The sequence below is a fragment of the Cannabis sativa genome, chromosome 5 (assembly GCF_029168945.1).
Source record: "Cannabis sativa cultivar Pink pepper isolate KNU-18-1 chromosome 5, ASM2916894v1, whole genome shotgun sequence".
In the NCBI taxonomy this organism is placed as follows: Eukaryota; Viridiplantae; Streptophyta; class Magnoliopsida; order Rosales; family Cannabaceae; genus Cannabis; species Cannabis sativa.
The window spans coordinates 32,434,429-32,460,319 of record NC_083605.1 but is presented as its reverse complement, the minus strand read 5'-3'; the positions used below and the strand labels follow the sequence as shown (position 1 = coordinate 32,460,319).

At 37.1% G+C, this 25,891-nt stretch overlaps 1 protein-coding gene across 1 annotated transcript; it reads right to left on the bottom strand.

Moving 5' to 3' along the window:
* Positions 1 to 14,818: 14,818 nt before the first annotated feature.
* Positions 14,819 to 15,299, bottom strand: LOC133038275 (secreted RxLR effector protein 161-like). The gene is made up of 2 exons (XM_061116370.1): positions 15,113 to 15,299; positions 14,819 to 15,042 (listed from the first exon to the last, which is right to left on the bottom strand). The coding sequence occupies exons 1-2, from the start codon at positions 15,297 to 15,299 to the stop codon at positions 14,819 to 14,821; spliced, it is 411 nt and encodes a 136-aa protein (XP_060972353.1).
* Positions 15,300 to 25,891: the final 10,592 nt, after the last annotated feature.

Genomic DNA, 25,891 nt, shown 5'->3' with positions numbered 1-25,891 from the left:
CAGCCACCTGTCCCGGATTAAGGTGGGGCAACTTATTTTTGATCCACTCATAGAGGTGGCCCAAACGGATTAGATTTTCGATCTCGTCTTTGAGATTCTTACACTCATTGGTGCTATGACCAATGTCGTTGTGGTACTCGCATCTTTTGCTCGGGTCTCTCCGGGAGCTGTCTTTGTACAATGGTTGTGGTCTCCGGTAGTGCATATTTTGCCTAGTGGCGAAGTACACACGTTCCTGAGAGTCCGACAGCTCCGTGTACTGAGTATATTGGGGGGTGTACCCCTTTTTCTGGCGCTTCTCTACCGTTCGGGTGCTGCCTTTGGAGGACCTTTTACTCCTCGATCCCTGGGTAGGGCCTGTTAGGCTAGCAGTCGGGGCAGCCTGTGAAGGAGCTTGCCCATTCACCCCGGACGGGTTGCCAAAATGAGAAGATGCTGGCGCCAAAGCTTGGCCCTGGCTATACCCAGTGGTAGCAGAGAACTGTATGCCACTCACTTGTGGAGTCGCGGTCGGGGCAGTACCCGAGGGCGATACTCCGGGCATGTACCCTGCTATCCCGGTGGGATAATAGCCTCCATAAGCCACGATTTGGGCTTCTTCGAGGTTGATATACTTTTGGACTCTTTTCTGGAAGTCCTGGAGGCTAGCAGCCCCTTCTTGCTGCAACTCATTCCAGAAGGGAGTCCCAGTACGGATTCCTGCTTGGAGAAGTGCAAGCTGTTGTCCTTCATCAACCTTCTTGGTCTTCAAGGCTTCCTCTCGGAACCTCTTGATGTAATTCTTCAAGGTTTCAGTGGGCAGTTGCTTGATATTGGTCAAGGCACTAACCTCTAAGTTAACCTTTCTGGCGGCGACAAACTGTCTCTGGAAGTTGGTCTGGAGCTTGTTCCAACAGCCCACGGATCCTGGTTCCAGCTTTTTGAACCATTCCTCCGCTGACCCACTCAGAGTGAGTGGGAAGCACAGACATTTGGCATCATTGCTGACCCGCATGACTGTCATGACACGGTTGAACCGTGACAGGTGGTCACTGGGATCGGAGTTCCCGGTATATGCCGCCATTTTGGGAATCTTGAAGTTTTTAGGGAGCTCCGCCTCCAGGATGTGCTTGGCACACGGCTCCCGATCCTCGCTGTCTGAATCTGAGTCGTCTCCCTTCTGCCTCCGGGAGACTCGAGCAATGTCTTTTCGAAGTATGGCGAGTTCCGCCATAATCCCTTCGTTTAACGTACCAGAGGAAACCACGGGCCCGTATCTTTTTTGGTCAAGGTGATCCCGGAGGTCACCTTGATTCCCATTAATTTGATTTCTCAGATCAATGGGAGGACATCTCTGTCCTCTTCTCCCTCTACCCCCTGGTTCCTGGTGCACAGAAACGCTTTTTCGGTCCCCTCGATCCTGAGGGCCAAGACTCCCTTTTTGGGGCTTGCCCCTCTGCGGACCTTTCCCTTTAGGGAAATCTGAGCGGACCCTTCGCGGATCCTGCACCTTTTTCTTTCGCCCAGGGGTAGAAGTAGGGTTTTTCGTCTGATTTCCCTCAGCAGGATATCTTATAGGGCTAGGTTCCCTAGATTTCTGCTGCTGGGAATTAGGCGTAGACGTCGCTGGCTCCCTGTTGAGTCCAGCAGTCATTGCCTTGGGGTGCACGTGAATGCCAGCTGCTTCCATGGCTTTCTGCATGGCTAGCATCACTTCCTGCATTTTCTGGTTTTGTGCTTTCTGAGCTTCGATCTCGGCTTCATGATCGATAGCTTTTTGTCTGAGAAGCACCAGCTCTGAGTAACTTCCTTCGTCATAGGCATACTCGTCGAGGTTCCCCTCGTAGTCCTCGTCGGGGACTATTTTGTAATATCCCAGAAAATAAATAATATTTAAATAGACATATTTTATTAAATATGTAATTATTTGGGAAATGAAGTAGGATTATGATCTTACTTAGGTAAATTGTTGAGAAATTATTTAATGAAATACGTTATTTTGGGCCCGGCAATTGTGGAATTTTAGCTATGTGGTTAGCAATGTCACGACATTAAATGAAAGAATTATTTTGAGAATATCCCGGATTAAGTAAGAATTTTATTAGAATGTCGGATTGGGGAATTAGTAAAATTACCAAAATGCCCCTAGGGTTTTTTTTTTAAGAATTTAATATTTAAGAGGGGTAGATTAGTAATTTAGGTGTTGGTTTTTGTTTTATTTTGTAGCTGCCTATATTTTAAAAAAAAAAAGAGAAAACAAAGAAAACAAAACATTTATAAAGGAAGAGGAAGCTTTCTTCCAAGGCAAGTAACATTTTTTTCTCAACCTTCTTCCTCCTCTTCCTTCGAGCAGCTGAAACCAGCCACTAGGGGGATTGTTTTGCTTCAGCCAACACCTATTTTCAGAGCTAAACTCCACCTTCAAATCAACCTTGCACCTTAGGTAAGTTCATCCTTTTGTTTTGATGTTTTCTTAGGTTTCTAAGCTAGGTTTGTTACTTTTTTTGAAAGTTTTCAAAGCTGTAGGTTTAGTGAAGGTTTAGGTTTGTTATCTAAGTTGAATAAGGTCTATTAATGTATGTTTGAATTGAATTCATGGCTGTTGGGATTGATTGGTCAGTGAGGAAGCTAAAAGAAATTTGATTTCTTCACTTGAGTGTGTGATTTTAAGCTAGAGATTGAACCACTGTGTTTTGCAGCTTAGGTTATGCCATATTTATGTTAATATACTGTTCTGGAAAGTTTGGTTAGGTTTGGAGGGGTTTTGGTTCGATTTTGGTGAAGAGGAACTTTTGTTCCTGGTCTGCCAGAACCGGTCGACCGGATGGGTTCTGGTGTATCAGAACCGGTCGACCGGTTGCCTGCAGGGGAGAATTTTTTCGGGTTTGCTTTATGTTCAGTTTTGACCCGGGGAGTTGTGTACTATCTGTTTTAAATTAAATATGGGATGCTTGACCTAAATTGGGGTTGCTGGGAGTTAGGTTACGTTTGATTTCTAAATTAGGGTTTTAATCCGGAACTTTGAGTTAAGGTATTTATTGTGTTTCAATTGTCGTGACATAGGACCGGGATTGCTTAGCTTGTTCTTCCACTCAGGTCGGCCATACTTTTGACTTCTGAATTAAGGTAAGAAAAGTGGTAAGCACCGTATGTGGTTAAAGATTAATGGATGAATGGAAGTGGCCTTAAATTATTATCATGATGCTGATTAAAAGTTTATTAAGCCTAGGTTATGACCTAGGGTTGGAAACGGTTATTACCGTTATGAGTAATTACTCTTGAAACCGCGGTTAGGTTTCTTACTTATCGTTTGCTTTATCGGGCAACGATAGTGACATATTCAGCTCGTATGTGACGAGTGGTAAAAAGTGGTACTTTATTAAGTACCAGGAATGTGTGATGTTTAAAGGAACGCTGATTATTATCGAATAGTGAGTAAACATAATGGCATGAGAATAAGTTGATAATCATTTTCTTTCAATTATTATTTTGATCACTTTCTTGCTGAGTCTCTGTGACTCACTGGTGCTTTATGGTGCAGGTAAAGGAAAGGCTAAAGTCGAGCAACCATGAGTTTATGGTCGCAGCAGCAATGTACATACCAGCCGTAGGCAGCCCAGTTTACAGGATGCTCTATTTTGATTGTATTTTGGAAAATATAAAGCTTATGTTGTAAAATACTTTGAAACCAGTTTGTAAATATTTTGAAAACAGGGGGACCCCATACTTCATGTTACTTATCTTTTGTTAAACAGTTTAAAGGTTGAGTTTTAACTATCAAAAATTTAATTACCCACACTTTTAGTATAATTACATCTTATATAATTATTGGTATTTTAAATAAAGTGCACACACGTGGCGTCCCTGTTGGACAGGGCGTTACAACATGGTATCAGAGCGCCAAGGTTTTTAGATCCTGAAGACTGGTTTGATATGTACATTGGCTGCAAGGACCTGATCGACTCATGGTTTAGTAAGCTTTAAGTTAAAAGATAGCTTGTTAATTTTCTGATAACCTGATTATTTGAATTATGTTGATACCAGAATGTTGTGGGAAGAATTATAATATATGGAAATACTTATCAGTATTGTTATTACTTGGAATGTGATCGCAGGCGTATAGTTATGCACCCAAGGCGGACTGGTAGGGGTACCCGCGAGCTAGCTGGGCTCGGGGCTGCCGGTGAGGGTGAGAACCCTTTACCACCACCTAATTGGGAAGAGTTATATGCTGCTATGCAAGAAACTATTCGGCAGCAGGGTGAGCAAATCAGAGAATTAAGAGAGCAGCGAGCTCAGCCTGCTCTAAATCTTAATCCTGATCCTCCGGCACCTCTAGTAGTGCCACCGGATGCAGGGAATCGTTTGGAACCATTGTATGAGCGGTTCAGGAAGCAGAATCTGCCAGTGTTTGAGGGTGGTGCTGATCCACTCAAGGCGGAGCAATGGATGAGTAAGATAACATCCATTTTCGATTTTATGCGAGTTGAAGATAATGACCGAGTCAGGTGTGCTACCTATATGCTACGAGATGATGCCCGTATTTGGTGGGAGATTGTATCTCAGGGCCATGATCTGAATAACATGACCTGGGAAACTTTTCGGGCCTTATTTTATGAGAAGTATTATAATGAATCTATTAAGGCAGCAAAGGCAGAAGAGTTTATACGGTTAACTCAGGGTAGTATGACTGTGACAGAGTATGCTACTAAGTTTGATCGACTGGCAAAGTTTGCCTCAGATGAGGTGGCCACTGAAGCTGCTAGAAAAGCAAAGTTTATACGGGGGCTGGATGAACACATCGCCCGGGATGTGATTGTTGCTTCTAAACAACCGGGGGTTGCCCGAACTTATGCTCAAATAGTTGAGTTGGCCTTAGTTTCTGAGGGTGCCGAGGCTCAGATACGAAAGAAAAATATTGCTAGAAGAGATTCATGGAAGCAAGCAGCAGGTGCTGGTTCGGGTAGGGGTACTGATCTTGGTGACCGCAAGAAAAGACCTAGTGAATCATCAGCGGCAGGCCCAAACAAAAGATTCCAGGGTAACCAAGGTTTCCGTCGTAGTGGAAACGAAAACTGGCGGACTTTTCCTGAATGTCCGAGGTGTAAAAAGCATCACCTGGGCGAGTGTCAGGCTAGGGCCTGTTTCCACTGTGGAATGGTGGGTCATATGAAGAGAAATTGTCCACAATTGCTACGGCTAGAGCAAAAGAAGGATGATACACCCGCACCTGCCCGAGTGTTTGCCCTGACTCAAGCTGAGGCTGATGCTGGTCCTTCTACTGTGACAGGTCAGCTTTCTGTTGCTGGTACTTTATTGACTGTGTTAATTGATTCTGGTGCGACGCATTCTTATATTTCAAGTAGAATAATTGAGCAGCTGAATAAACCTAGTGATGTGCTTTCTAGAGGTTTTGGAACCTTGTTGCCTACTGGGGAGTTGGTTATCTCCAGCAGGTGGGTTCGATCCCTTCCAGTGTTTGTGGAAGGAAGAGAGTTATCAGTTGATCTGATAGAATTAAATCTGGAGGATTTTGATGTTATTTTGGGGATGGATTCGCTTGCTAAATACAACGCCACCATTGATTGTAAAAGAAAGATGGTAACTTTTCAGCCTGAGGGCGAGGACCCATTTGTATTTGTGGGTAAGATGCAAGGATCTCGGATTCCCTTAATTTCAGCCCTTAAGGCAAGGGATTTGTTGTGTGAGGGGTGCATTGGTTTCTTGGCAAGTGTTGTGGATATTTCCAGGGAACCACTAGCGGGACCGGAGCATGTCCCAGTGGTTCGAGAATTTCTGGATGTGTTCCCAGAAGAGTTACCAGGGTTGCCACCAAAACGTGAAATTGATTTTGAGATTGATTTAATACCAGGAGCTGAGCCTGTATCGAAAGCTCCCTACAGGATGGCACCGGCAGAGCTGAAAGAGTTAAAAGTTCAATTACAGGGGATGATGGATTTAAAATTTACTAGACCTAGTACTTCACCTTGGGGTGCACCAGTTTTGTTTGTGAAAAAGAAAGATGGAACATTAAGAATGTGTATAGATTATCGGGAGTTAAACAAATTGACAGTGAAGAACAAGTACCCTTTACCAAGAATAGATGATTTATTTGATCAGCTGCAGGGTAAGACTGTCTTTTCTAAGATTGATCTTCGATCTGGTTATCACCAACTGAGGATTCGAGAGGAGGATATTCCCAAGACAGCTTTTCGGACCCGGTATGGTCATTATGAATTCCTGGTAATGTCCTTCGGATTAACAAATGCCCCGGCAGCATTTATGGACTTGATGAACCGAGTGTTCAAAGATTTTCTAGATGATTTTGTTATTGTCTTTATCGATGATATTCTAATTTATTCAGACTCAGAAGAGACTCACGAAAGACATCTTCGAATGGTATTACAACGTCTCAGGGAGCATAAGTTGTATGCCAAGTTTAAGAAATGTGAATTCTGGTTACCTCAGGTGAGTTTCTTGGGGCATGTGGTGAGTAAAAATGGTATTTTAGTGGATCCAGTAAAGATTGAAGCAGTTCGTGACTGGCCTCGACCTAAGTCAGCAACTGAAGTTAGAAGTTTCCTGGGGTTAGCAGGGTATTACCGAAGATTTGTTGAGGGCTTTGCAAAGATTTCTACGCCTTTAACTGAATTGACCCGAAAGAATTGTAAGTTTGTTTGGACTGACAAGTGTGAAGGAAGTTTCCAGGAATTGAAGCAAAGGTTGATTACCGCTCCTGTGCTGACTTTACCAAAAAGTGATGAAAAGTTTGTGATTTATTGTGATGCATCCAAACAAGGGTTAGGTTGTGTTCTTATGCAGTCAGGGAAAGTGATTGCTTATGCATCCAGGCAATTGAAGGAGTATGAACAACGATATCCTACCCATGATATTGAATTAGCAGCGGTTGTCTTTGCACTAAAAGTTTGGCGTCACTATCTATACGGTGAGAAGTGTGAAATTTATACAGATCACAAAAGCCTCAAGTACTTTTTCACTCAGAAGGATTTAAATATGAGGCAACGACGATGGTTAGAACTGGTCAAAGATTATGACTGCGAGATTCTCTACCACCCTGGTAAAGCAAATGTGGTAGCGGATGCTCTAAGTCGGAAAGGACCAGGGCAAGTTTGTGAACTAAAGGAAATCTCAGCAAAGTTGGCTGAGGATATGACGAGAGCGGGAATTGAATTTGTAATTGGAAAACTTGCTAATATCACCATACAGTCTAACCTATTGGAAAGAATTAGAGTAGCCCAACAAGGTGACCTTGAGCTACAGGGACATAAGGAGAAGTTAGAGGCTGGATTGGCAAGAGACTTTTCGTGCTTATCTGATGGGTTGTTGCGATACAAAAACAGAATCTGTGTACCGGTTGATAAAGAAATCAGACAGGAGATTCTTGATGAATCTCATACTACACCGTACTCCTTACACCCGGGAACAACCAAGATGTATCATGATGTGAAAGCTTTATACCGGTGGCCGGTATGAAGAGGGATATTGTTGAATATGTGTCAAAATGCTTAACCTGTCAACAAATTAAAGCAGAACATCAAAGGCCGGCAGGTTTGCTTCAACCTCTAAAGATTCCTGAATGGAAATGGGAAGACATCACCATGGATTTTGTGGTAGGATTGCCCAGAACAGTAGGGTATTATGATTCTATTTGGGTGATAGTGGATCGATATACGAAGTCTGCTCACTTTCTCCCGGTGAGGACAACGTATACAGTGGATCAATATGCTGATTTGTATATTAAGGAGATAGTTCGACTTCATGGTGCCCCAAAGTCGATAGTTTCAGATCGAGATCCAAAATTTACATCCAAATTCTGGGAAAGTTTACAGCAAGCAATGGGTACTAAGTTGAAATTTAGTACATCTTTTCATCCTCAAACCGATGGTCAATCTGAAAGGACTATCCAGATACTTGAGGATATGTTGAGGGCATGTGTAATGGACTTTGAAGGCTCTTGGAACAAGTACCTACCTCTGATTGAGTTTTCTTATAACAATAGTTATCAGAGTACCATTGGCATGGCTCCGTATGAGATGCTTTATGGAAGGAAATGTCGATCACCTATTCACTGGGATGAGGCTGGTGAACGTAGGTACCTTGGACCTGAAGCTGTCCAAAGAACGAGCGAGGCTATTGAAAAGATTCGAGCTCGTATGCTTGCTTCCCAAAGTAGACAGAAAAGCTACGCAGATCCAAAGCGTAGAGATGTTGAATTCCAAGTTGGGGATTTTGTTTTTCTTCGGGTGTCCCCAATGAAAGGAATTCGAAGGTTCGGGAAGAAAGGAAAGTTGAGTCCCAGATTTATTGGTCCATTTGAGATTCTTGAGAAAGTAGGTCAGGTAGCTTATCGGTTGGCTCTACCTCCTGCTTTATCTGGGGTTCATAACGTGTTTCATGTCTCGATGCTTCGGAAATATGTATCTGATACAACTCATATTTTAAGTTATGAAGACATTGAGCTTCAAACCGACCTGTCATATGAAGAACAACCAGTACAGATCTTAGACAGGAAAGAAAAGGTGTTGCGAAACAAGACTATTCCACTAGTCAAGGTGTTGTGGCGGAACAGCAAAGTTGAAGAAGCGACTTGGGAATTAGAGTCGCAGATGCGGGGACTGTATCCCGAGCTTTTCAGGTAAATTTCGAGGACGAAATCCCTATAAGTGGGGGATAGTTGTAATATCCCAGAAAATAAATAATATTTAAATGGACATATTTTATTAAATATGTAATTATTTGGGAAATGAAGTAGGATTATGATCTTACTTAGGTAAATTGTTGAGAAATTATTTAATGAAATACGTTATTTTGGGCCCGGCAATTGTGGAATTTTAGCTATGTGGTTAGCAATGTCACGACATTAAATGAAAGAATTATTTTGAGAATATCCCGGATTAAGTAACAATTTTATTAGAATGCCGGATTGGGGAATTAGTAAAATTACCAAAATGCCCCTAGGGTTTTTTTTTAAGAATTTAATATTTAAGAGGGGTAGATTAGTAATTTAGGTGTTGGTTTTTGTTTTATTTTGTAGCTGCCTATATTTTAAAAAAAAAAAGAAAAGAAAGAAAACAAAGCATTTATAAATGAAGAGGAAGCTTTCTTCCAAGGCAAGAAACTTTTTTCTCAACCTTCTTCCTCCTCTTCCTTCGAGCAGGTGAAACCAGCCACTAGGGGGATTGTTTTGCTTCAGCCAACACCTATTTTCAGAGCTAAACTCCACCTTCAAATCAACCTTGCACCTTAGGTAAGTTCATCCTTTTGTTTTGATGTTTTCTTAGGTTTCTAAGCTAGGTTTGTTACTTTTTTTGAAAGTTTTCAAAGCTGTAGGTTTAGTGAAGGTTTAGGTTTGTTATCTAAGTTGAATAAGGTCTGTTAATGTATGTTTGAATTGAATTCATGGCTGTTGGGATTGATTGGTCAGTGAGGAAGCTAAAAGAAATTTGATTTCTTCACTTGAGTGTGTGATTTTAAGCTAGAGATTGAACCACTGTGTTTTGCAGCTTAGGTTATGCCATATTTATGTTAATATACTGTTCTGGAAAGTTTGGTTAGGTTTGGAGGGGTTTTGGTTCGATTTTGGTGAAGAGGAACTTTTGTTCCTGGTCTGCCAGAACCGGTCGACCGGATGGGTTCTGGTGTATCAGAACCGGTCGACCGGTTGCCTGCAGGGGAGAATTTTTTCGGGTTTGCTTTATGTTCAGTTTTGACCCGGGGAGTTGTGTACTATCTGTTTTAAATTAAATATGGGATGCTTGACCTAAATTGGGGTTGCTGGGAGTTAGGTTACGTTTGATTTCTAAATTAGGGTTTTAATCCGGAACTTTGAGTTAAGGTATTTATTGTGTTTCAATTGTCGTGACATAGGACCGGGATCGCTTAGCTTGTTCTTCCACTCAGGTCGGCCATACTTTTGACTTCTGAATTAAGGTAAGAAAAGTGGTAAGCACCGTATGTGGTTAAAGATTAATGGATGAATGGAAGTGGCCTTAAATTATTATCATGATGCTGATTAAAAGTTTATTAAGCCTAGGTTATGACCTAGGGTTGGAAACGGTTATTACCGTTATGAGTAATTACTCTTGAAACCGCGGTTAGGTTTCTTACTTATCGTTTGCTTTATCGGGCAACGATAGTGACATATTCAGCTCGTATGTGACGAGTGGTAAAAAGTGGTACTTTATTAAGTACCAGGAATGTGTGATGTTTAAAGGAACGCTTATTATTATCGAATAGTGAGTAAACATAATGGCATGAGAATAAGTTGATAATCATTTTCTTTCAATTATTGTTTTGATCACTTTCTTGCTGAGTCTCTGTGACTCACTGGTGCTTTATGGTGCAGGTAAAGGAAAGGCTAAAGTCGAGCAACCATGAGTTTATGGTCGCAGCAGCAATGTACATACCAGCCGTAGGCAGCCCAGTTACAGGATGCTCTATTTTGATTGTATTTTGGAAAATATAAAGCTTATGTTGTAAAATACTTTGAAACCAGTTTGTAAATATTTTGAAAACAGGGGGACCCCATACTTCATGTTACTTATCTTTTGTTAAACAGTTTAAAGGTTGAGTTTTAACTATCAAAAATTTAATTACCCACACTTTTAGTATAATTACATCTTATATAATTATTGGTATTTTAAATAAAGTGCACACACGTGGCGTCCCTGTTGGACAGGGCGTTACATATTTCTTCTTCTTCCTCGGACTCCTCTGCTGCTCTTGAGGCTACATCCTCCTCATTTGGGTCTTGAGCATCTTCCAGAGGGCGAGGCTGACGTGTACTTCTTGTCTCCACCATCTTTGTGAAGCCAAATGCTTGTTGTGTAGCAGCTTTCTTCAGCTCTCAATGAAAGCACCAAAATGTTGACCGAGATTTTCGGCAACTATTAAAATATGATTATAATATTGAGCTGTAAGAAAGTGAGATAAGGATTTTTACGTGGTTGGGGCGTTAATGAGCCTTAGTCCACGAGTCTTTGTTATTAATGGATGTATTTAATACAGATTCCACACTTGAGGGAATGTTAGCCTTATAAATACAGAGAATGTTCTTGGTGAGTATTTGCTCTTCTTGCTCATATGCAACCCAAGATTCTCGATCCCATTAAATGAGTATTGAGGGGGTATTTATAGTGTTTTGGTGGGGTAATCCCTAGAATTGTTCTTACAAACGTATCTGTAAGTATCCATAAAGTTGGGTATTCCCAATGAATATACCATGGGTAATACATGGTCAAATCCCTAGGTGCTGTAGGGTTTTTATGAGGAATGTCCTTTTTGCCTTGTGATTGATGTGACTCTTCGCAGAGTGGCCGTCGCTAGACTTAAATGATCATTACTGTGGCGCTGCTGTTTGGAGGTTGTGCCGTCAGACTTTATTGCGTGTTGCAGTCCCAACACGCTTCCTCCCATGCAGCATTAAATGCGACTTGATTGCTCAGGAGAGGCCTGACACTTCCCGGAGAGGCTTTATGCTATGCGAGCTTCCGGGAGCACCTTGTACTCCGGGTGCCTCCTCCGGGACCTATGCCCAGGGTGCTTCCTTGTGGCATACAAAGACTTATCAAATATTTACAAGTTATTTGATCCACGTGTCCCTATTTGATTGGTCCACGTATATTGGGCGAAATCATGGGCAACATGAAGAAACTAAAAGGTATGTTCGCTGTTTCCTCTTATTTATCGCCTCAAAGCAGAGAGATATGCTAAACAAAAAGCATTGACAACCAAATAACCACAAATTTTTCCAATCCGGTTATAATATAATTATTTAAGCATTGAAATATGATACGGTTTATTGTTGCCTCAAGTGTTACTTGTAATCATTTTCATGTTGTGTATGAGAAACCCAACCATAGTTGAGTGCAAGAAATGTATATATATATATAAGAACTTTCCAAGTAAACGCATCAACTATATAAGCTTATCATCTAGATTCTGCATAATTTAAGTGGATGATTTAATTAAACGCTTGTCATGTAGTAGTATTAGAGTTCTAGAACTTATACAAGGATACGTTGTTCATGTGGTTCATTTCCTTCCTTCTTTTAATTCAGGAAGAGTTGTTAATTAGTGATTCTAAGTAACTACTACAGAATGTCATGTTTAGCATTGACATCTGTTATAAACATTTGGTAATGTGTGATATTCAATTGTTTTTTTTATAATTTAAAAAAGAAAATTAGGTGATCACGAAGATATCATTCAATTATTACAACAATGTCCACTTTTCATATTTGACACAAACTTTTGTAGTAGAGAAAGAGTAATGCAATACAATATACAATATATATATATATACAAACTTTATTTAATTATTGAAAATTAAGTATTCGTGTATTACACGTAACATCTACCTAGTTAAAATATATAATCTTATAATTAAACAATATATAAATATTAAAGAAATTAATAATTTTTTTAAAATCTAATCATAATTTAAAAAATAAAATAATCAATTTTTAAATTTAAACCTCATAATATCATAAAATTAATAATAATCTATTAAAAATGAAATATTATTAATTTAAAATTTATATTTAAGTTTAAATATATTAAAAATAATATTTTATTTTAAAATTAGGGTTTGAAAATTACAAAAATTTAAAATTGGGAAAAAAATCCCACAAAATTCGGATTTTGGGGGCTTACGCACGTGCAGCCAAGACAGGCTGCAAATCGCCGTGTTCGCGCGCAGAATGAAAGATCTGCATGATCCTTGGCCAAGACAGGGTTTTGTCCCCTGTCACGCGTGCGGAAGCCTTGTCCGAGTGCCTGGTGCATGTGATGCACCCCACTCGACACCTCTTGGTCCCGAAACTCAAAAATCCATATCTTTCTCAATTTTTATCAGAATCAAGTTCTGTAAAAAATTAAAATTACTTAATTTTTCACAAGGAATCCAAATAAAATATTTTCATGGAAAAATTTTGTAATTCACATACATTTATCAAATAACACATAAACCAATATGAACACATCCAAATCAACACACAAACAATATTTATCGTTTTAAATCCATATTTCATGAAAGTAAATCATTACCATGGCTCTGAGACCAGTTGTTGGGAATATTTTACCAGGATTTATATTTACTAACAAGTATGTTGAATTAACATCCTAAATATGAATTTTCTAAAACAGTGAAAATAAACACATAAGGATTTAAGAAAACCATACATTGATTGCAGCGGAATATAATGACTCCTTTATGTTTAAGATCTCTAGCCCTTAATTCATTTCTGTCGCAGAGCATTATCAAGATTTGAACTTGGATTTCTTTCTCTCCTTCGAGTTTGGTTACCACCGTCTTACTCACTATGACTGAGTACTTGACTTGCTATGTGTGGGCACGACACTTATTCACTCAAGGTTTCGAATATAGAAGAACAATGAAGGAGGTGAGAAATCACTAAGGAAGGAACTCTCTCATCAACTAGTTGTCTGACATAGAAAACTAGATTTTGATATATGGTTGAAGGCATCGAGTGGATGAGTGAGAGTATTATGTTCCTTTTATAGTGTTTCAACTAGGACTTAGGGCTGAATTATATGAATTAAAAAAGAATAAAATATTGGACAAATATATTCTTAAATTTTGTGAAGTACTTGTTAAATTATCATATAGATTATGAGATATTCAAACACATTAACTCATAATCATTAACCAAGATCTATATTTTATTTAGAGCATCACAAACCAAAATAAACATACATACCTTCCATTGATGAACCATCCATTTGATCCATGTTAGAGCATCCAAGAATCCAAACAATGCAATGTAAAACCAAGATTGGACAGGAGCACAATGTGGAGCTATCCCCTCTTCACGTTATTACCATTAACCTACCTTAAAACCACTTCTTCATATATAACATATATATATACATCTCATGCCCATTTAACCCTAAAGGGTTATTTACTAATTGGGCTTAAGTGGTCCAATAATGGTATACTATAATTTAATGGGCCAATTATAGTTTTAAGGGTGCTCTCATGTGCCTCTAACATAATATATGATTATTAACCATCCCATTATGGTAGTGAACAAATATTGGGCACATAGTTAATGATTGTGTTTATGGTATTAAGCTCATGATTATATTAGTCCACAATAATAATTCTAACATTCTCCCACTTGGACAATATAATCAACCACCATAACATTGTCTATCACACATAAGGTAACCAATTAAGACGTACATAATATCATATCGACAGGATACATGTATTATGTATGAATTGACCTTGAAGACATTTATCCATTAACAATCATTAACAATCAAACTAAACATGCATGAGGTACGACAAAATTGAGATTATGCGCATTCATCTCGTTTTGTACCTGTCACTTCCTTGAACAACGACATATATGTATAAGCATACATATGTAATAACAATAAAGAAGTGACTTCAGTATCATAATGCATGTTCTTAACAAAACACAAGCCATAAGAAATCCGTACAAAATTCTAGCATGTTCAATACATAAATAACAAACTCCCACTGAGCTTAATAAGCTAGGCTTCCAACAATCCCATTCGGGCAACATGCTCCAAAATACACATATGGGTAAGCCTTTCGTTAGTGGGTCTGCTAACATGCCAGTGCTAGGCGTGTATTCAATGGAAATAAGAGACTTTGTAACTTTCTCTTTAACAAAATAGTACTTTTGTCAATATGCTTTGAGCGAGAAGTACTTCTAGTGTTCTTAGAGAAAGCTACTGCTGTAGAATTACCACAATATAATTTCAGCGGCCTCGCGATAAAGGCTACAGCATCTAGTGCTGAAATGAAATTCTGCAGCCATATTGCTTAACAAGTAGCCTCATAACACGCCATATACTCTGCCTCCATTGTGGATGAAGCTATGAGTGTCTGCTTGACACTTTTCCACGATACAGCTCCTCCATCCATCATATAAATATAGTCTGAAGTGGACCTTTTATCGTCCACGCATCCCGCATAATCGGCGTCACTGAACCCAACTATATCCAGAATGTTAGCTCGCCGATAGGTCAACATATGATCCTTGGTACCTTGAAGATACCACATGAACTTCTTAACCGCTTTCCAAATGGCTAAGTCCGGGATCACTCAAGTACCTACCCAACACGCCAGCAACAACGGCAATATCAGGGCGTGTGCATACTTGAGCATACATAAGGCTACCAACCAGTGACGCATACGGAACAATTTTCATTTCATCTCTCTCTTTATCATTTTGTGGACATTGGGCCTTTGAGAACTTGTCACCCTTCACTATCGGTGCCTTCCCAAAAGAACATGAATGCATATTGAATCTTTTCAAGATCCAATCAATGTAAGTTTTCTGAGACAAAAGAAGAATACCATTGGCCCTATCTTGAGGGATTTGAATCCCAAGCGCATAAGAAGCACTTCCAAGGTCTTTCATGTCAAAATGGTCAAACAAGAGTTGTTTATCTCAGCCAACAGGTCAGAATTATTAGATGCAAGAAGGATGTCATCAACACACGGTACCAAGAAAATGAAACTGCTCCCACTGACCTGTTAGGTTTTATGCCCTAAATAAAACTCCATTTCAATGTAATCTATTTTATTCAACATCAATAAAGAAACAGAAGTATTTTTCATTCATTTGTGTATGTTTTGGTTCACTTTATCAATTGCTTGTCTAATTGATTTATAAATTCATCTTAAACCCTTTTCACATACTTGATCATGTTTATTGTGTTGTCATCACATTGGAAAGTAAACATGACTATGTGAATAAAGTTTCCTAGATTTATCAGACACAGGGTTTTACTGATATGATAATCTACAACAAGAGTTTACTTGTATTTGGAGAAATACTATGTTCTTTCCAGAACATTGGTTAAAGTAAAGCTCAGGTTGGATGCATGGAGTATGCATCGGAAGGGACCGATATTGAACTTTGAATTAGATTTAATTAAAGTTACCGTAAAATCTATTCAAGTCAATATCGCCAAGTTGATCCTAGATCAAATGATCTTAATCCTGTTATGATTAGGCTCAATCTTGAAAGGCTATTCGTGTTCCTTTGAATTGTTAGTTAAGCCTACTTTTAGGTCAGGGTGATACATACTTTTTGGGAACACGGTAGTGCAATTGAGTGGGAGCGCTAGCATAAACATGGAATCTATAGCTTCTATCTGGCAAATAGTAAGCAAAGGATGATTTCCTTCGAGCTTGACCAAACGAAAATAAATGGTGGAGATCTCATTTCACATAAGCTGAAATATCATTTATACGGGGTCAAGTGTTTTAAGGATAAAATACATAGTAGGGTGTTACGGTAATTTAATCCCTTTACTATGTAGATCATTCATATAGAGGATCATTGATCACATTAGGATTATAACAACGGATAACTAATGATGTGTCTATATGGTGGAACATATAGAGCATTCTATATACTGAGAGTGCAATTCTAAGTTCTATGCGTGGATTCAACGAAGAATTAATAAGTTAGTGAATTTTAGTGCTAAATTCTTGATCTACTTATTGGAAGCTCGGTTATATAGACCCATGGTCCCCCCACTAGTTGAGATAATATTGCTTGTAAGACTCATGTAATTGGTTTTGATTAATCAATTATAATTCACGAATTAGACTATGTTTATTTGTGAAATTTTCACTAAGTAAGGGCGAAATTGTAAAGAAAGAGTTAACAGGGGCATATTTGTTAATTATGATACTTTGTATGGTTCAATTAATAAATATGATAAATGACAATATTATTTAATAATTATTTATAGTTATTAAATAGTTAGAATTGGCATTTAAATGATTGAATTAGGAAATTGGCATTTTTGAGAAAATCATATACAAAAGGTGGTAAAATTGCAAAATTGCAAAAATCAAGGCCCAGTCCACCTAGCCAGGGCCGGCCACCTATGTTATCTTTTTTAAATGATTTTTTCATTATTTTAATGTCATATAATTCAAATCTAACCCTAGTGGAATGCTATAAATAGATAGTGAAGGCTTCAGGAAAATTACACTTTCTGAATCAGAAAAACCTGAGCCTCCACTCTCTTCTCTAGCCGCCACTCTCTCTCTCTATTCTTTCTCTATATTTCGAACCTCTCTTAGTGATTAGAGTAGTGCCCACACACATCAAGCAATACCTTAATCATAGTGAGGAAGATCGTGAAGAAAGATCATCAGCAAAGGAGATTCAGCATCAAGGATTCAGAGAAGAAGATCCAGGTTCAGATCTTGATAATACTCTGCTACAGAAAGGAATCAAGGGTTAGAGATCTGAACGGAAGGAGTCATTATAATTCCGCTGCACCCAATGTAAGGTTTCTTAAACATTATATGTGTTTAATTTATCGTTTTAGAAAGTTCATATTTAGGATGTTAATAAACATACTTGTGAGTAGATCTAAGGTCCTGGTAAAATAATATCCAACCACTGGCCTCAGAGCCATGGTAATTGATTTACTTACATGAAATTTGGACTTTAAAACGATTGTTTGTATGTTCTTTGGATGGTATCATGTTGTATTGAGTGTTATTTGATGAATGATTGATGTTTGTGAAATTTTCGTGAAAAATAATTGTGATTTCGATTCTGGAATTATTTTTATTGGATAGTATGGAAAAAATTAAGCAAGTTAGCCTTTTACAGAACTCAATTTGGATTTTATTTGAATTAGTTATGATTTTTTTGAAGATTTGACAAAATCGGGGCTGTGCTAATAGTTTCCTGCGATCACAGAACTGTCCGTACAGTTTCGAATTTTTTCCTTTTTCTTCAATTTTTCAAACTTTTTCATGGAATTAACTTCCAATTTTTTGTATGGTTTTGTATATATACTATTACTATTCCTAATTCAATTCTAATTATCATTTTGAATTAATTTAATTTTTTTTTAAATTAATTCAAGATATTAGCGTAATTTGAATTTGAATAGAATTAGTATTTATCTTTTTGCTTAAAAACCTATCTTATTTTTAAATTTGATTATATTTTTTTTAAATTTAAGGTCAGATTTTTTAGATATTTATAATATCTTTTAAGATATTTTAAAAATATCTTTTAAGATATTTATAAAATCTTTTAAGATATTTTAAAATATCTTATCTTTTAAGATATTTAAAAATATCTTATTTTTTTTTAAATATTTTTAGATATTTTGACCTTATTTAAAATAAGATATTTATAATCATGTAATTTTAAATAGATATAAGATAAAAGTAGGTTTAATTTTAAATTTTTTTTGAAATTTAAAATTATTTTTCGAATATTAAAATATTTTTTTTTATTTTAATTATTTATTTATTCGAAATTATTTATTTAAAATTAAATAAATACTACTTCCAACTATCCAGCTATCCCTGTTGCAGAGTATGTGTTTTAACTTATGTGTAAGTTTTCAAAACCTATTATTACTTGATTGCAAATAGCCATGGTTACCTTTTGCCAGATCTAATGATCTGATGGCTCCCTTGGTCAAGATAATAATTTGTAACAGGTATAATTTACAATCTTCTTTCATCTGTGTATGACCTAGCAACATGATAGGACCCATCCAAAGTGTGCCTGTGTGAGCCTATGTGTTTAATTTTATTATAGATGCATATAGGTTAATGTTGCTAAAATAAATTATCATAGTTCTTGATAGGATTTATTTAGGCCCATTTAGCTTTTTGGGCCTATTCAATTAATAACAGTTGTTCTTATTAAGGTTAAATTCCTCTCTTTTGGGCCTTGTGTGAGAGTTGGGAGCCATAGAAGTGGGTACGACATACTGAACCCAGCACCCCCTCACACAAACTACCCCAATTATGAAGGCCCATTTGCCTGATTTGAATGACTGTACTAGGTTAATTACACTAGTTTAACCTAATTAAAATTGAATTAGCAACATAATTAATTTCATTTATTTTGAAATTAATTTAGAAAATCATAGTTTAAAGAATTTAATATTCTAAGCTAAACTATATGTATTTTCTTGTATTTAATTAAATATAGAATTATAACCATCTAGATTCTTTCTGGAACTTATTTTAAATTTTTCATTAAATATTCCTATTTAAGTTGATATTTAGTTATCCATAACTAACCAACTTAAATCTGAATATCTTTTGAATTCAAAATTTTAAAATTAAGTTGAGGAATTTTAGGAATTGGTTATTAAGATTCTTTAGATATTTTTTAAGTTGATATTTTTCAAATATTAACTTAAAATGGAATATCTTAGATATTTTTAGGTTAATATCTTTTTGAATATTAACTTAAAATATCTACAAAATTAAGTGGTTACAACTTAATTTTGAATTTAATTAAATCTGATTTGAAAGATATTTAAGTTGATTTTTTAGATTCTTTCTAAAACAACTTAAACAAGATATTTTCAAATTCGTTCCATTTAAATATTCAAATTTATTTTTTGAATTTAATTAATAATTGAAAATTAATTAAAGTTGATTTTTTTTATTTAAATCAATTTTAATTTTTAATTTTTCATTATTATATTATGAAACTTGTTCGATATTTATTTGAATTTATTTTTCAAATTAAATAATAATTGAAAATTAATTAAAGTTGATTTTATAATTAAACCAACTTTAATTTGTAATTTTTCATTATTATAATATCGAATATTATGATTATACAAAATACATATATATATTTTTTTTAGATAATGAGCTTTTAATCAAAAGATATTCGATCTCCATTGTTGGTCTTACAATAGTTAAACTTATTCAATATAACCTCGAGACGCTAGACTTCGTCCCCCTATGGATGGTTATTCGTTGAACACTTTTAACACCGTAAGATTTCATTTGATAAGTGTTTTGTGAGTTTTCGTCTCTATTTAGACTCTCCCCTACGGTGACTACTTAGAGATAAACTCATAGAACATGAAACAATGGTGGAAGCTCATAAAATGAGAATAACCTTGACTCTCGCCTACCGGGACAACGTTGGATTCTCATTTTAATCGAATAAAAGGTTGCTAAAATGTTTATTTTAGATGAGCTGACAACTCTATTCAACTAATGTTATCTTTGACTCTCGCCTACCGGGACACTGTATTTCATTATGTTGGAAACCTTGGAAAATAACTATGTTAGATTTAGTATTTCTATAACATATGTCATTACTTCTTATTTTCTAAACTTGTGTATGAATTTTGAACCAAAACCTTACTTCTGTTTTATTGATGTGTTGTAGTGTCTATAATCCCCTTCTCATTCCACTCCTAGTTAATATCTTAGCAATTGAACTTGAAGTTATAAACTCCTTGTCAGAGTAATACTTCACATATGCTCATGATGGACTTTAAGTTCCAGAAAGCAGGTAAGCTGGGAATTGTTCACTCTGAAGAGCAAATAGTTCATAACTCCATAAATCCTACTACTTCAAGCTTAGTTGAGAAGATAAGAGAAAGTGATTCTACTTCCTCAAGTTATACTTCACAACAAAATAAACTAGCAAAAACAACAATTAACAAACGAATAAGCAGTAATGCTTTAGTCTTCGAATCATGTGTGTTAGAGAATGATAAATCCATTTGGATTCTTGATTCTGGGTCTACAAACCATGTAAGTTGTTCATTGCAATTGCTTGAGAATTGGAATTATTTGAAATCCGGAGAGTTGAAACTTAAAGTTGGTAATGGCGAAATGGTTTCGGTTAGAGCTAGAGGAAAAGCCAAACTCAAGTTTCAAAACAAAATTTTGGAATTAGACAATGTCTTATACATTCCAAATTTCAGTAGAAACTTGGTTTCTGTTTCATGCTTACAATTGCAACAATACAAATTAGATTTTTCGGATTCTGGTTCTACCATTTCTCGAAATGACATTCAGATTTGTGTTGCATCCATGGAACAGGGGCTTTATGTTCTTAGACCAGAAACACCATTTGCTCTACATAACGAACTTTTTAAAGTAGCTAAACCTAGAAACCACAAAAAGCAAAAGATCGATGATGATAATGAAACATATCTATGGCATTTACGTTTAGGTCATATAGGCTTTGATAGACTCAATAGGCTAACCAAAGACGGTCCATTGAAAAATGTCGTCTTAGGTGAACTGCCAGTATGCGAGTCCTGCCTAGAAGGAAAAATGACTAAACGTTCTTTCTCTGCAAAGGGAGAGCGTGCCAAAATCCCTCTAGGGTTAGTGCATTCCGATGTCTGCGGACCTTTGAATGTCAAAGCCCGAGGTGGTTATGAGTACTTCGTCACTTTCATTGACGATTACTCTAGATATGGACATATTTACCTTATGCATAAGAAATCTGAAACATTTGCAAAGTTTCAAGAATTTCATGCTTTGGCCCAAAACCAATTAGGTAAATCATTAAAGATCTTGCGAACTGATAGGGGTGGAGAATATATGGATATGCAGTTCAAAGATCATTTAATTGAACTTGGAATTGAATCTCAATTAACCGCCCCTAGCACTCCACAGCAAAATGGAGTTGCAGAAAGACGGAATCGCACGCTTTTGGAAATGGTTAGGTCTATGCTTAGTTTTTCAACTCTACCTACGTCCTTCTGGGGATATGCAATTCAGATGGCAACTGACATTTTAAATGTTGTTCCATCTAAATCAATCCCTAAGACACCTTTAGAACTTTGGAATGGTCGTACACCTAGTTTACGCCATTACAGAATCTGGGGGTGCCCTGCTCATGTCTTAAGAAAGAAAGACGGCAAACTTGAGTCACGTACTGAAGTTTTCATGTTTGTCGGTAATTCTAAAGAGCTAGGGGTGGACTATTTTATAGTCGCAAGGATGATAAAGTGTTTGTTTCTACAAATGCCACTTTCCTTGAAGATGACTATATTAAGAATTTCAAATCACAAAGTAAAGTAGTGTTGGAGGAAATGCTTTCAGATATAAGTCCTTCCAATGTTCCGTTCTCTTCCACACGAGAAGAGGACAATCCCACTCCCTCAGAAGACAACCGTACCTCGTCGTATTGGGAGGGTTTCAACAAAACCTGCTCGTTATGGCTTGGATGGTGAAATCAATATGGTCGTAGGTGACGGTATTGATGACGATCCATTAACCTATAAACAGGCAATGGCTAGTCCGCAACGGAAACGATGGTCAGCCGGCATGGATTCAGAAATGGATTCCATGAAAAAGAACAAAGTCTGGGTATATGTAGACGCACCTGACGACTATCACCCGATAGGATGCAAGTGGGTTTACAAGAAGAAAAGAGGAGCTGGAGGCGAAGTCGAAACTTTTAAAGCTAGACTTGTAGCCAAGGGTTATACCCAAAGAGAAGGCGTGGACTATGAGGAAACTTTTAGTCCTGTTGCCATGCTCAAATCCATCCGAATTCTTCTCTCCATAGCTGCTGCTTTCGATTATGAAATCTGGCAAATGGATGTCAAGACTGCCTTCCTTAATGGGGTACTTGAAGAAACCATCTATATGGAGCAACCCGAAGGTTATGTTCTTCCTGGGCAAGAAAAGAAAGTTTGCAAGTTAAACAAGTCTATCTATGGACTTAAGCAAGCTTCTCGCTCATGGAACAAAAGGTTTGATGAAATCATCAAGACCTACGGCTTTCTTCAGAATGAAGATGAACCTTGTGTTTACCAACTCAAGGAAGACCAAATAGTAGTATTCCTGGTCCTTTATGTTGATGACATTTTGATCATTGGAAACAATATCAAGAAAATGACTCACATTAAGGAATGGCTCAACACTCAATTCGAAATGAAAGATTTGGGTGAAGCAGCCTATGTTCTTGGTATTCAGATTATCAGAAACCGGAAGAACAGATCTCTTGCTCTCTCTCAAACTGCCTACATAGACAAAGTCTTAGAGAGATTCTTCATGAACAATGCCAATGGGGCAAACATGCCCTCTAGATTTGGTATTCGTCTATCTAAGGAACAGTCACCGACTGATCCTCAAGAGATAGAGGACATGGCAAATATTCCCTATGCCTCTGCAGTTGGAAGTCTAATGTATGCAATGTTGTGCACTAGACCTGACATCTGTTATGCTGTTGGAATTGTGAGCAGGTATCAGTCTAATCCAGGACAAGAACATTGGAATGCAGTTAAGTATATTCTGAAATACTTAAAGAGTACAAGGAATTTTGTGTTAGTCTACAAGGGTGGTGCTTTAAATCCCATAGGCTACACTGATTCAGATTTCCAGGCAAGTCTTGAAGACAGAAATCAACATGCGGGATGGTGTTTACTCTTGGGAGTGGAGCGGTGGTTTGGAGAAGTGCTAAACAAACCTCGATATCAGACTCAACTATGGAAGCCGAATACATAGCGACGGTAAGCCGCTAAAGAACTTGTCTGGCTCAAAAAGTTCTTCACCAGCATAGGAGTTGTTCCTGGAATGGAAAAGCCTCTGATACTACTCTGTGATAACAATGGAGCAATAGCAAACAGCAAAGAACCTCGAAGCCACAAGAGAAGCAAACACATTGAAAGGAAGTATCACATTATCAGAGAATACGTGGCAAGAGGGGATGTACTAGTTGAGAAAGTTGACACAGAGGACAACCTGGCTGATCCATTTACCAAAGTCTTGGCCGTGACAGCCTTTGAAAAGCACCGTCAGAATTTAGGATTAATTGATATGTACTAATTAGTTTTATATTAGTTCAAGTGGGAGTTTGTTAGGTTTTATGCCCTAAATAAAACTCCATTTCAATGTAATCTATTTTATTCAACATCAATAAAGAAACAGAAGTATTTTTCATTCATTTGTGTATGTTTTGGTTCACTTTATCAATTGCTTGTCTAATTGATTTATAAATTCATCTTAAACCCTTTTCACATACTTGATCATGTTTATTGTGTTTTCATCACATTGGAAAGTAAACATGACTATGTGAATAAAGTTTCCTAGATTTATCAGACACAGGGTTTTACTGATATGATAATCTACAACAAGAGTTTACTTGAATTTGGAGAAATACTATGTTCTTTCCAGAACATTGGTTAAAGTAAAGCTCAGGTTGGATGCATGGAGTATGCATCGGAAGGGACCGATATTGAACTTTGAATTAGATTTAATTAAAGTTACCGTAAAATCTATTCAAGTCAATATCGCCAAGTTGATCCTAGATCAAATGATCTTAATCCTGTTATGATTAGGCTCAATCTTGAAAGGTTATTCGTGTTCCTTTGAATTGTTAGTTAAGCCTACTTTTAGGTCAGGGTGATACATACTTTTTGGGAACACGGTAGTGCAATTGAGTGGGAGCGCTAGCATAAACATGGAATCTATAGCTTCTATCTGGCAAATAGTAAGCAAAGGATGATTTCCTTCGAGCTTGACCAAACGAAAATAAATGGTGGAGATCTCATTTCACATAAGCTGAAATATCATTTATACGGGGTCAAGTGTTTTAAGGATAAAATACATAGTAGGGTGTTACGGTAATTTAATCCCTTTACTATGTAGATCATTCATATAGAGGATCATTGATCACATTAGGATTATAACAATGGATAACTAATGATGTGTCTATATGGTGGAACATATAGAGCATTCTATATACTGAGAGTGCAATTCTAAGTTCTATGCGTGGATTCAACGAAGAATTAATAAGTTAGTGAATTTTAGTGCTAAATTCTTGATCTACTTATTGGAAGCTCGGTTATATAGACCCATGGTCCCCCCACTAGTTGAGATAATATTGCTTGTAAGACTCATGTAATTGGTTTTGATTAATCAATTATAATTCACGAATTAGACTATGTTTATTTGTGAAATTTTCACTAAGTAAGGGCGAAATTGTAAAGAAAGAGTTAACAGGGGCATATTTGTTAATTATGATACTTTGTATGGTTCAATTAATAAATATGATAAATGACAATATTATTTAATAATTATTTATAGTTATTAAATAGTTAGAATTGGCATTTAAATGATTGAATTAGGAAATTGGCATTTTTGAGAAAATCAGATACAAAAGGTGGTAAAATTGCAAAATTGCAAAAATCAAGGCCCAGTCCACCTAGCCAGGGCCGGCCACCTATGTTATCTTTTTTAAATGATTTTTTCATTATTTTAATGCCATATAATTCAAATCTAACCCTAGTGGAATGCTATAAATAGATAGTGAAGGCTTCAGGAAAATTACACTTTCTGAATCAGAAAAAACCTGAGCCTCCACTCTCTTCTCTAGCCGCCACTCTCTCTCTCTATTCTTCCTCTATATTTCGAACCTCTCTTAGTGATTAGAGTAGTGCCCACACACATCAAGCAATACCTCAATCATAGTGAGGAAGATCGTGAAGAAAGATCATCAGCAAAGGAGATTCAGCATCAAGGATTCAGAGAAGAAGATCCAGGTTCAGATCTTGATAATACTCTGCTACAGAAAGGAATCAAGGGTTAGAGATCTGAACGGAAGGAGTCATTATAATTCCGCTGCACCCAATGTAAGATTTCTTAAACTTTATATGTGTTTAATTTATCGTTTTAGAAAGTTCATATTTAGGATGTTAATAAACATACTTGTGAGTAGATCTAAGGTCCTGGTAAAATAATATCCAACATGACCTTCATGTGTATACATTGATCCACCATATTCTCCCACTTACAATCATATCAAACTTGAGATACCACTGTCTTGATGCTTGTTTAAGCCCATATATTGACTTCTTGAGTTTGCAAACCGTGTGTTCTTAGCCAAATTTCTCAAAACCTACATGTTGAGCCATGTACACATCCTCAGATAGGTCACCATTCAAGAAGGCAGTCCTTACATCTATTTGTTTGAGTTCTAGATCAAAATGGGCTACTATAGTCACAATGATTTGCAGCGAATCTTTGGTGGAAACAGGCGAAAACGTTTCTTTGAAATCAATGCCCTCTCTCTGACTATAGCCTTTAGCCACAAGTCGAGCCTTGCACCTCTCCACT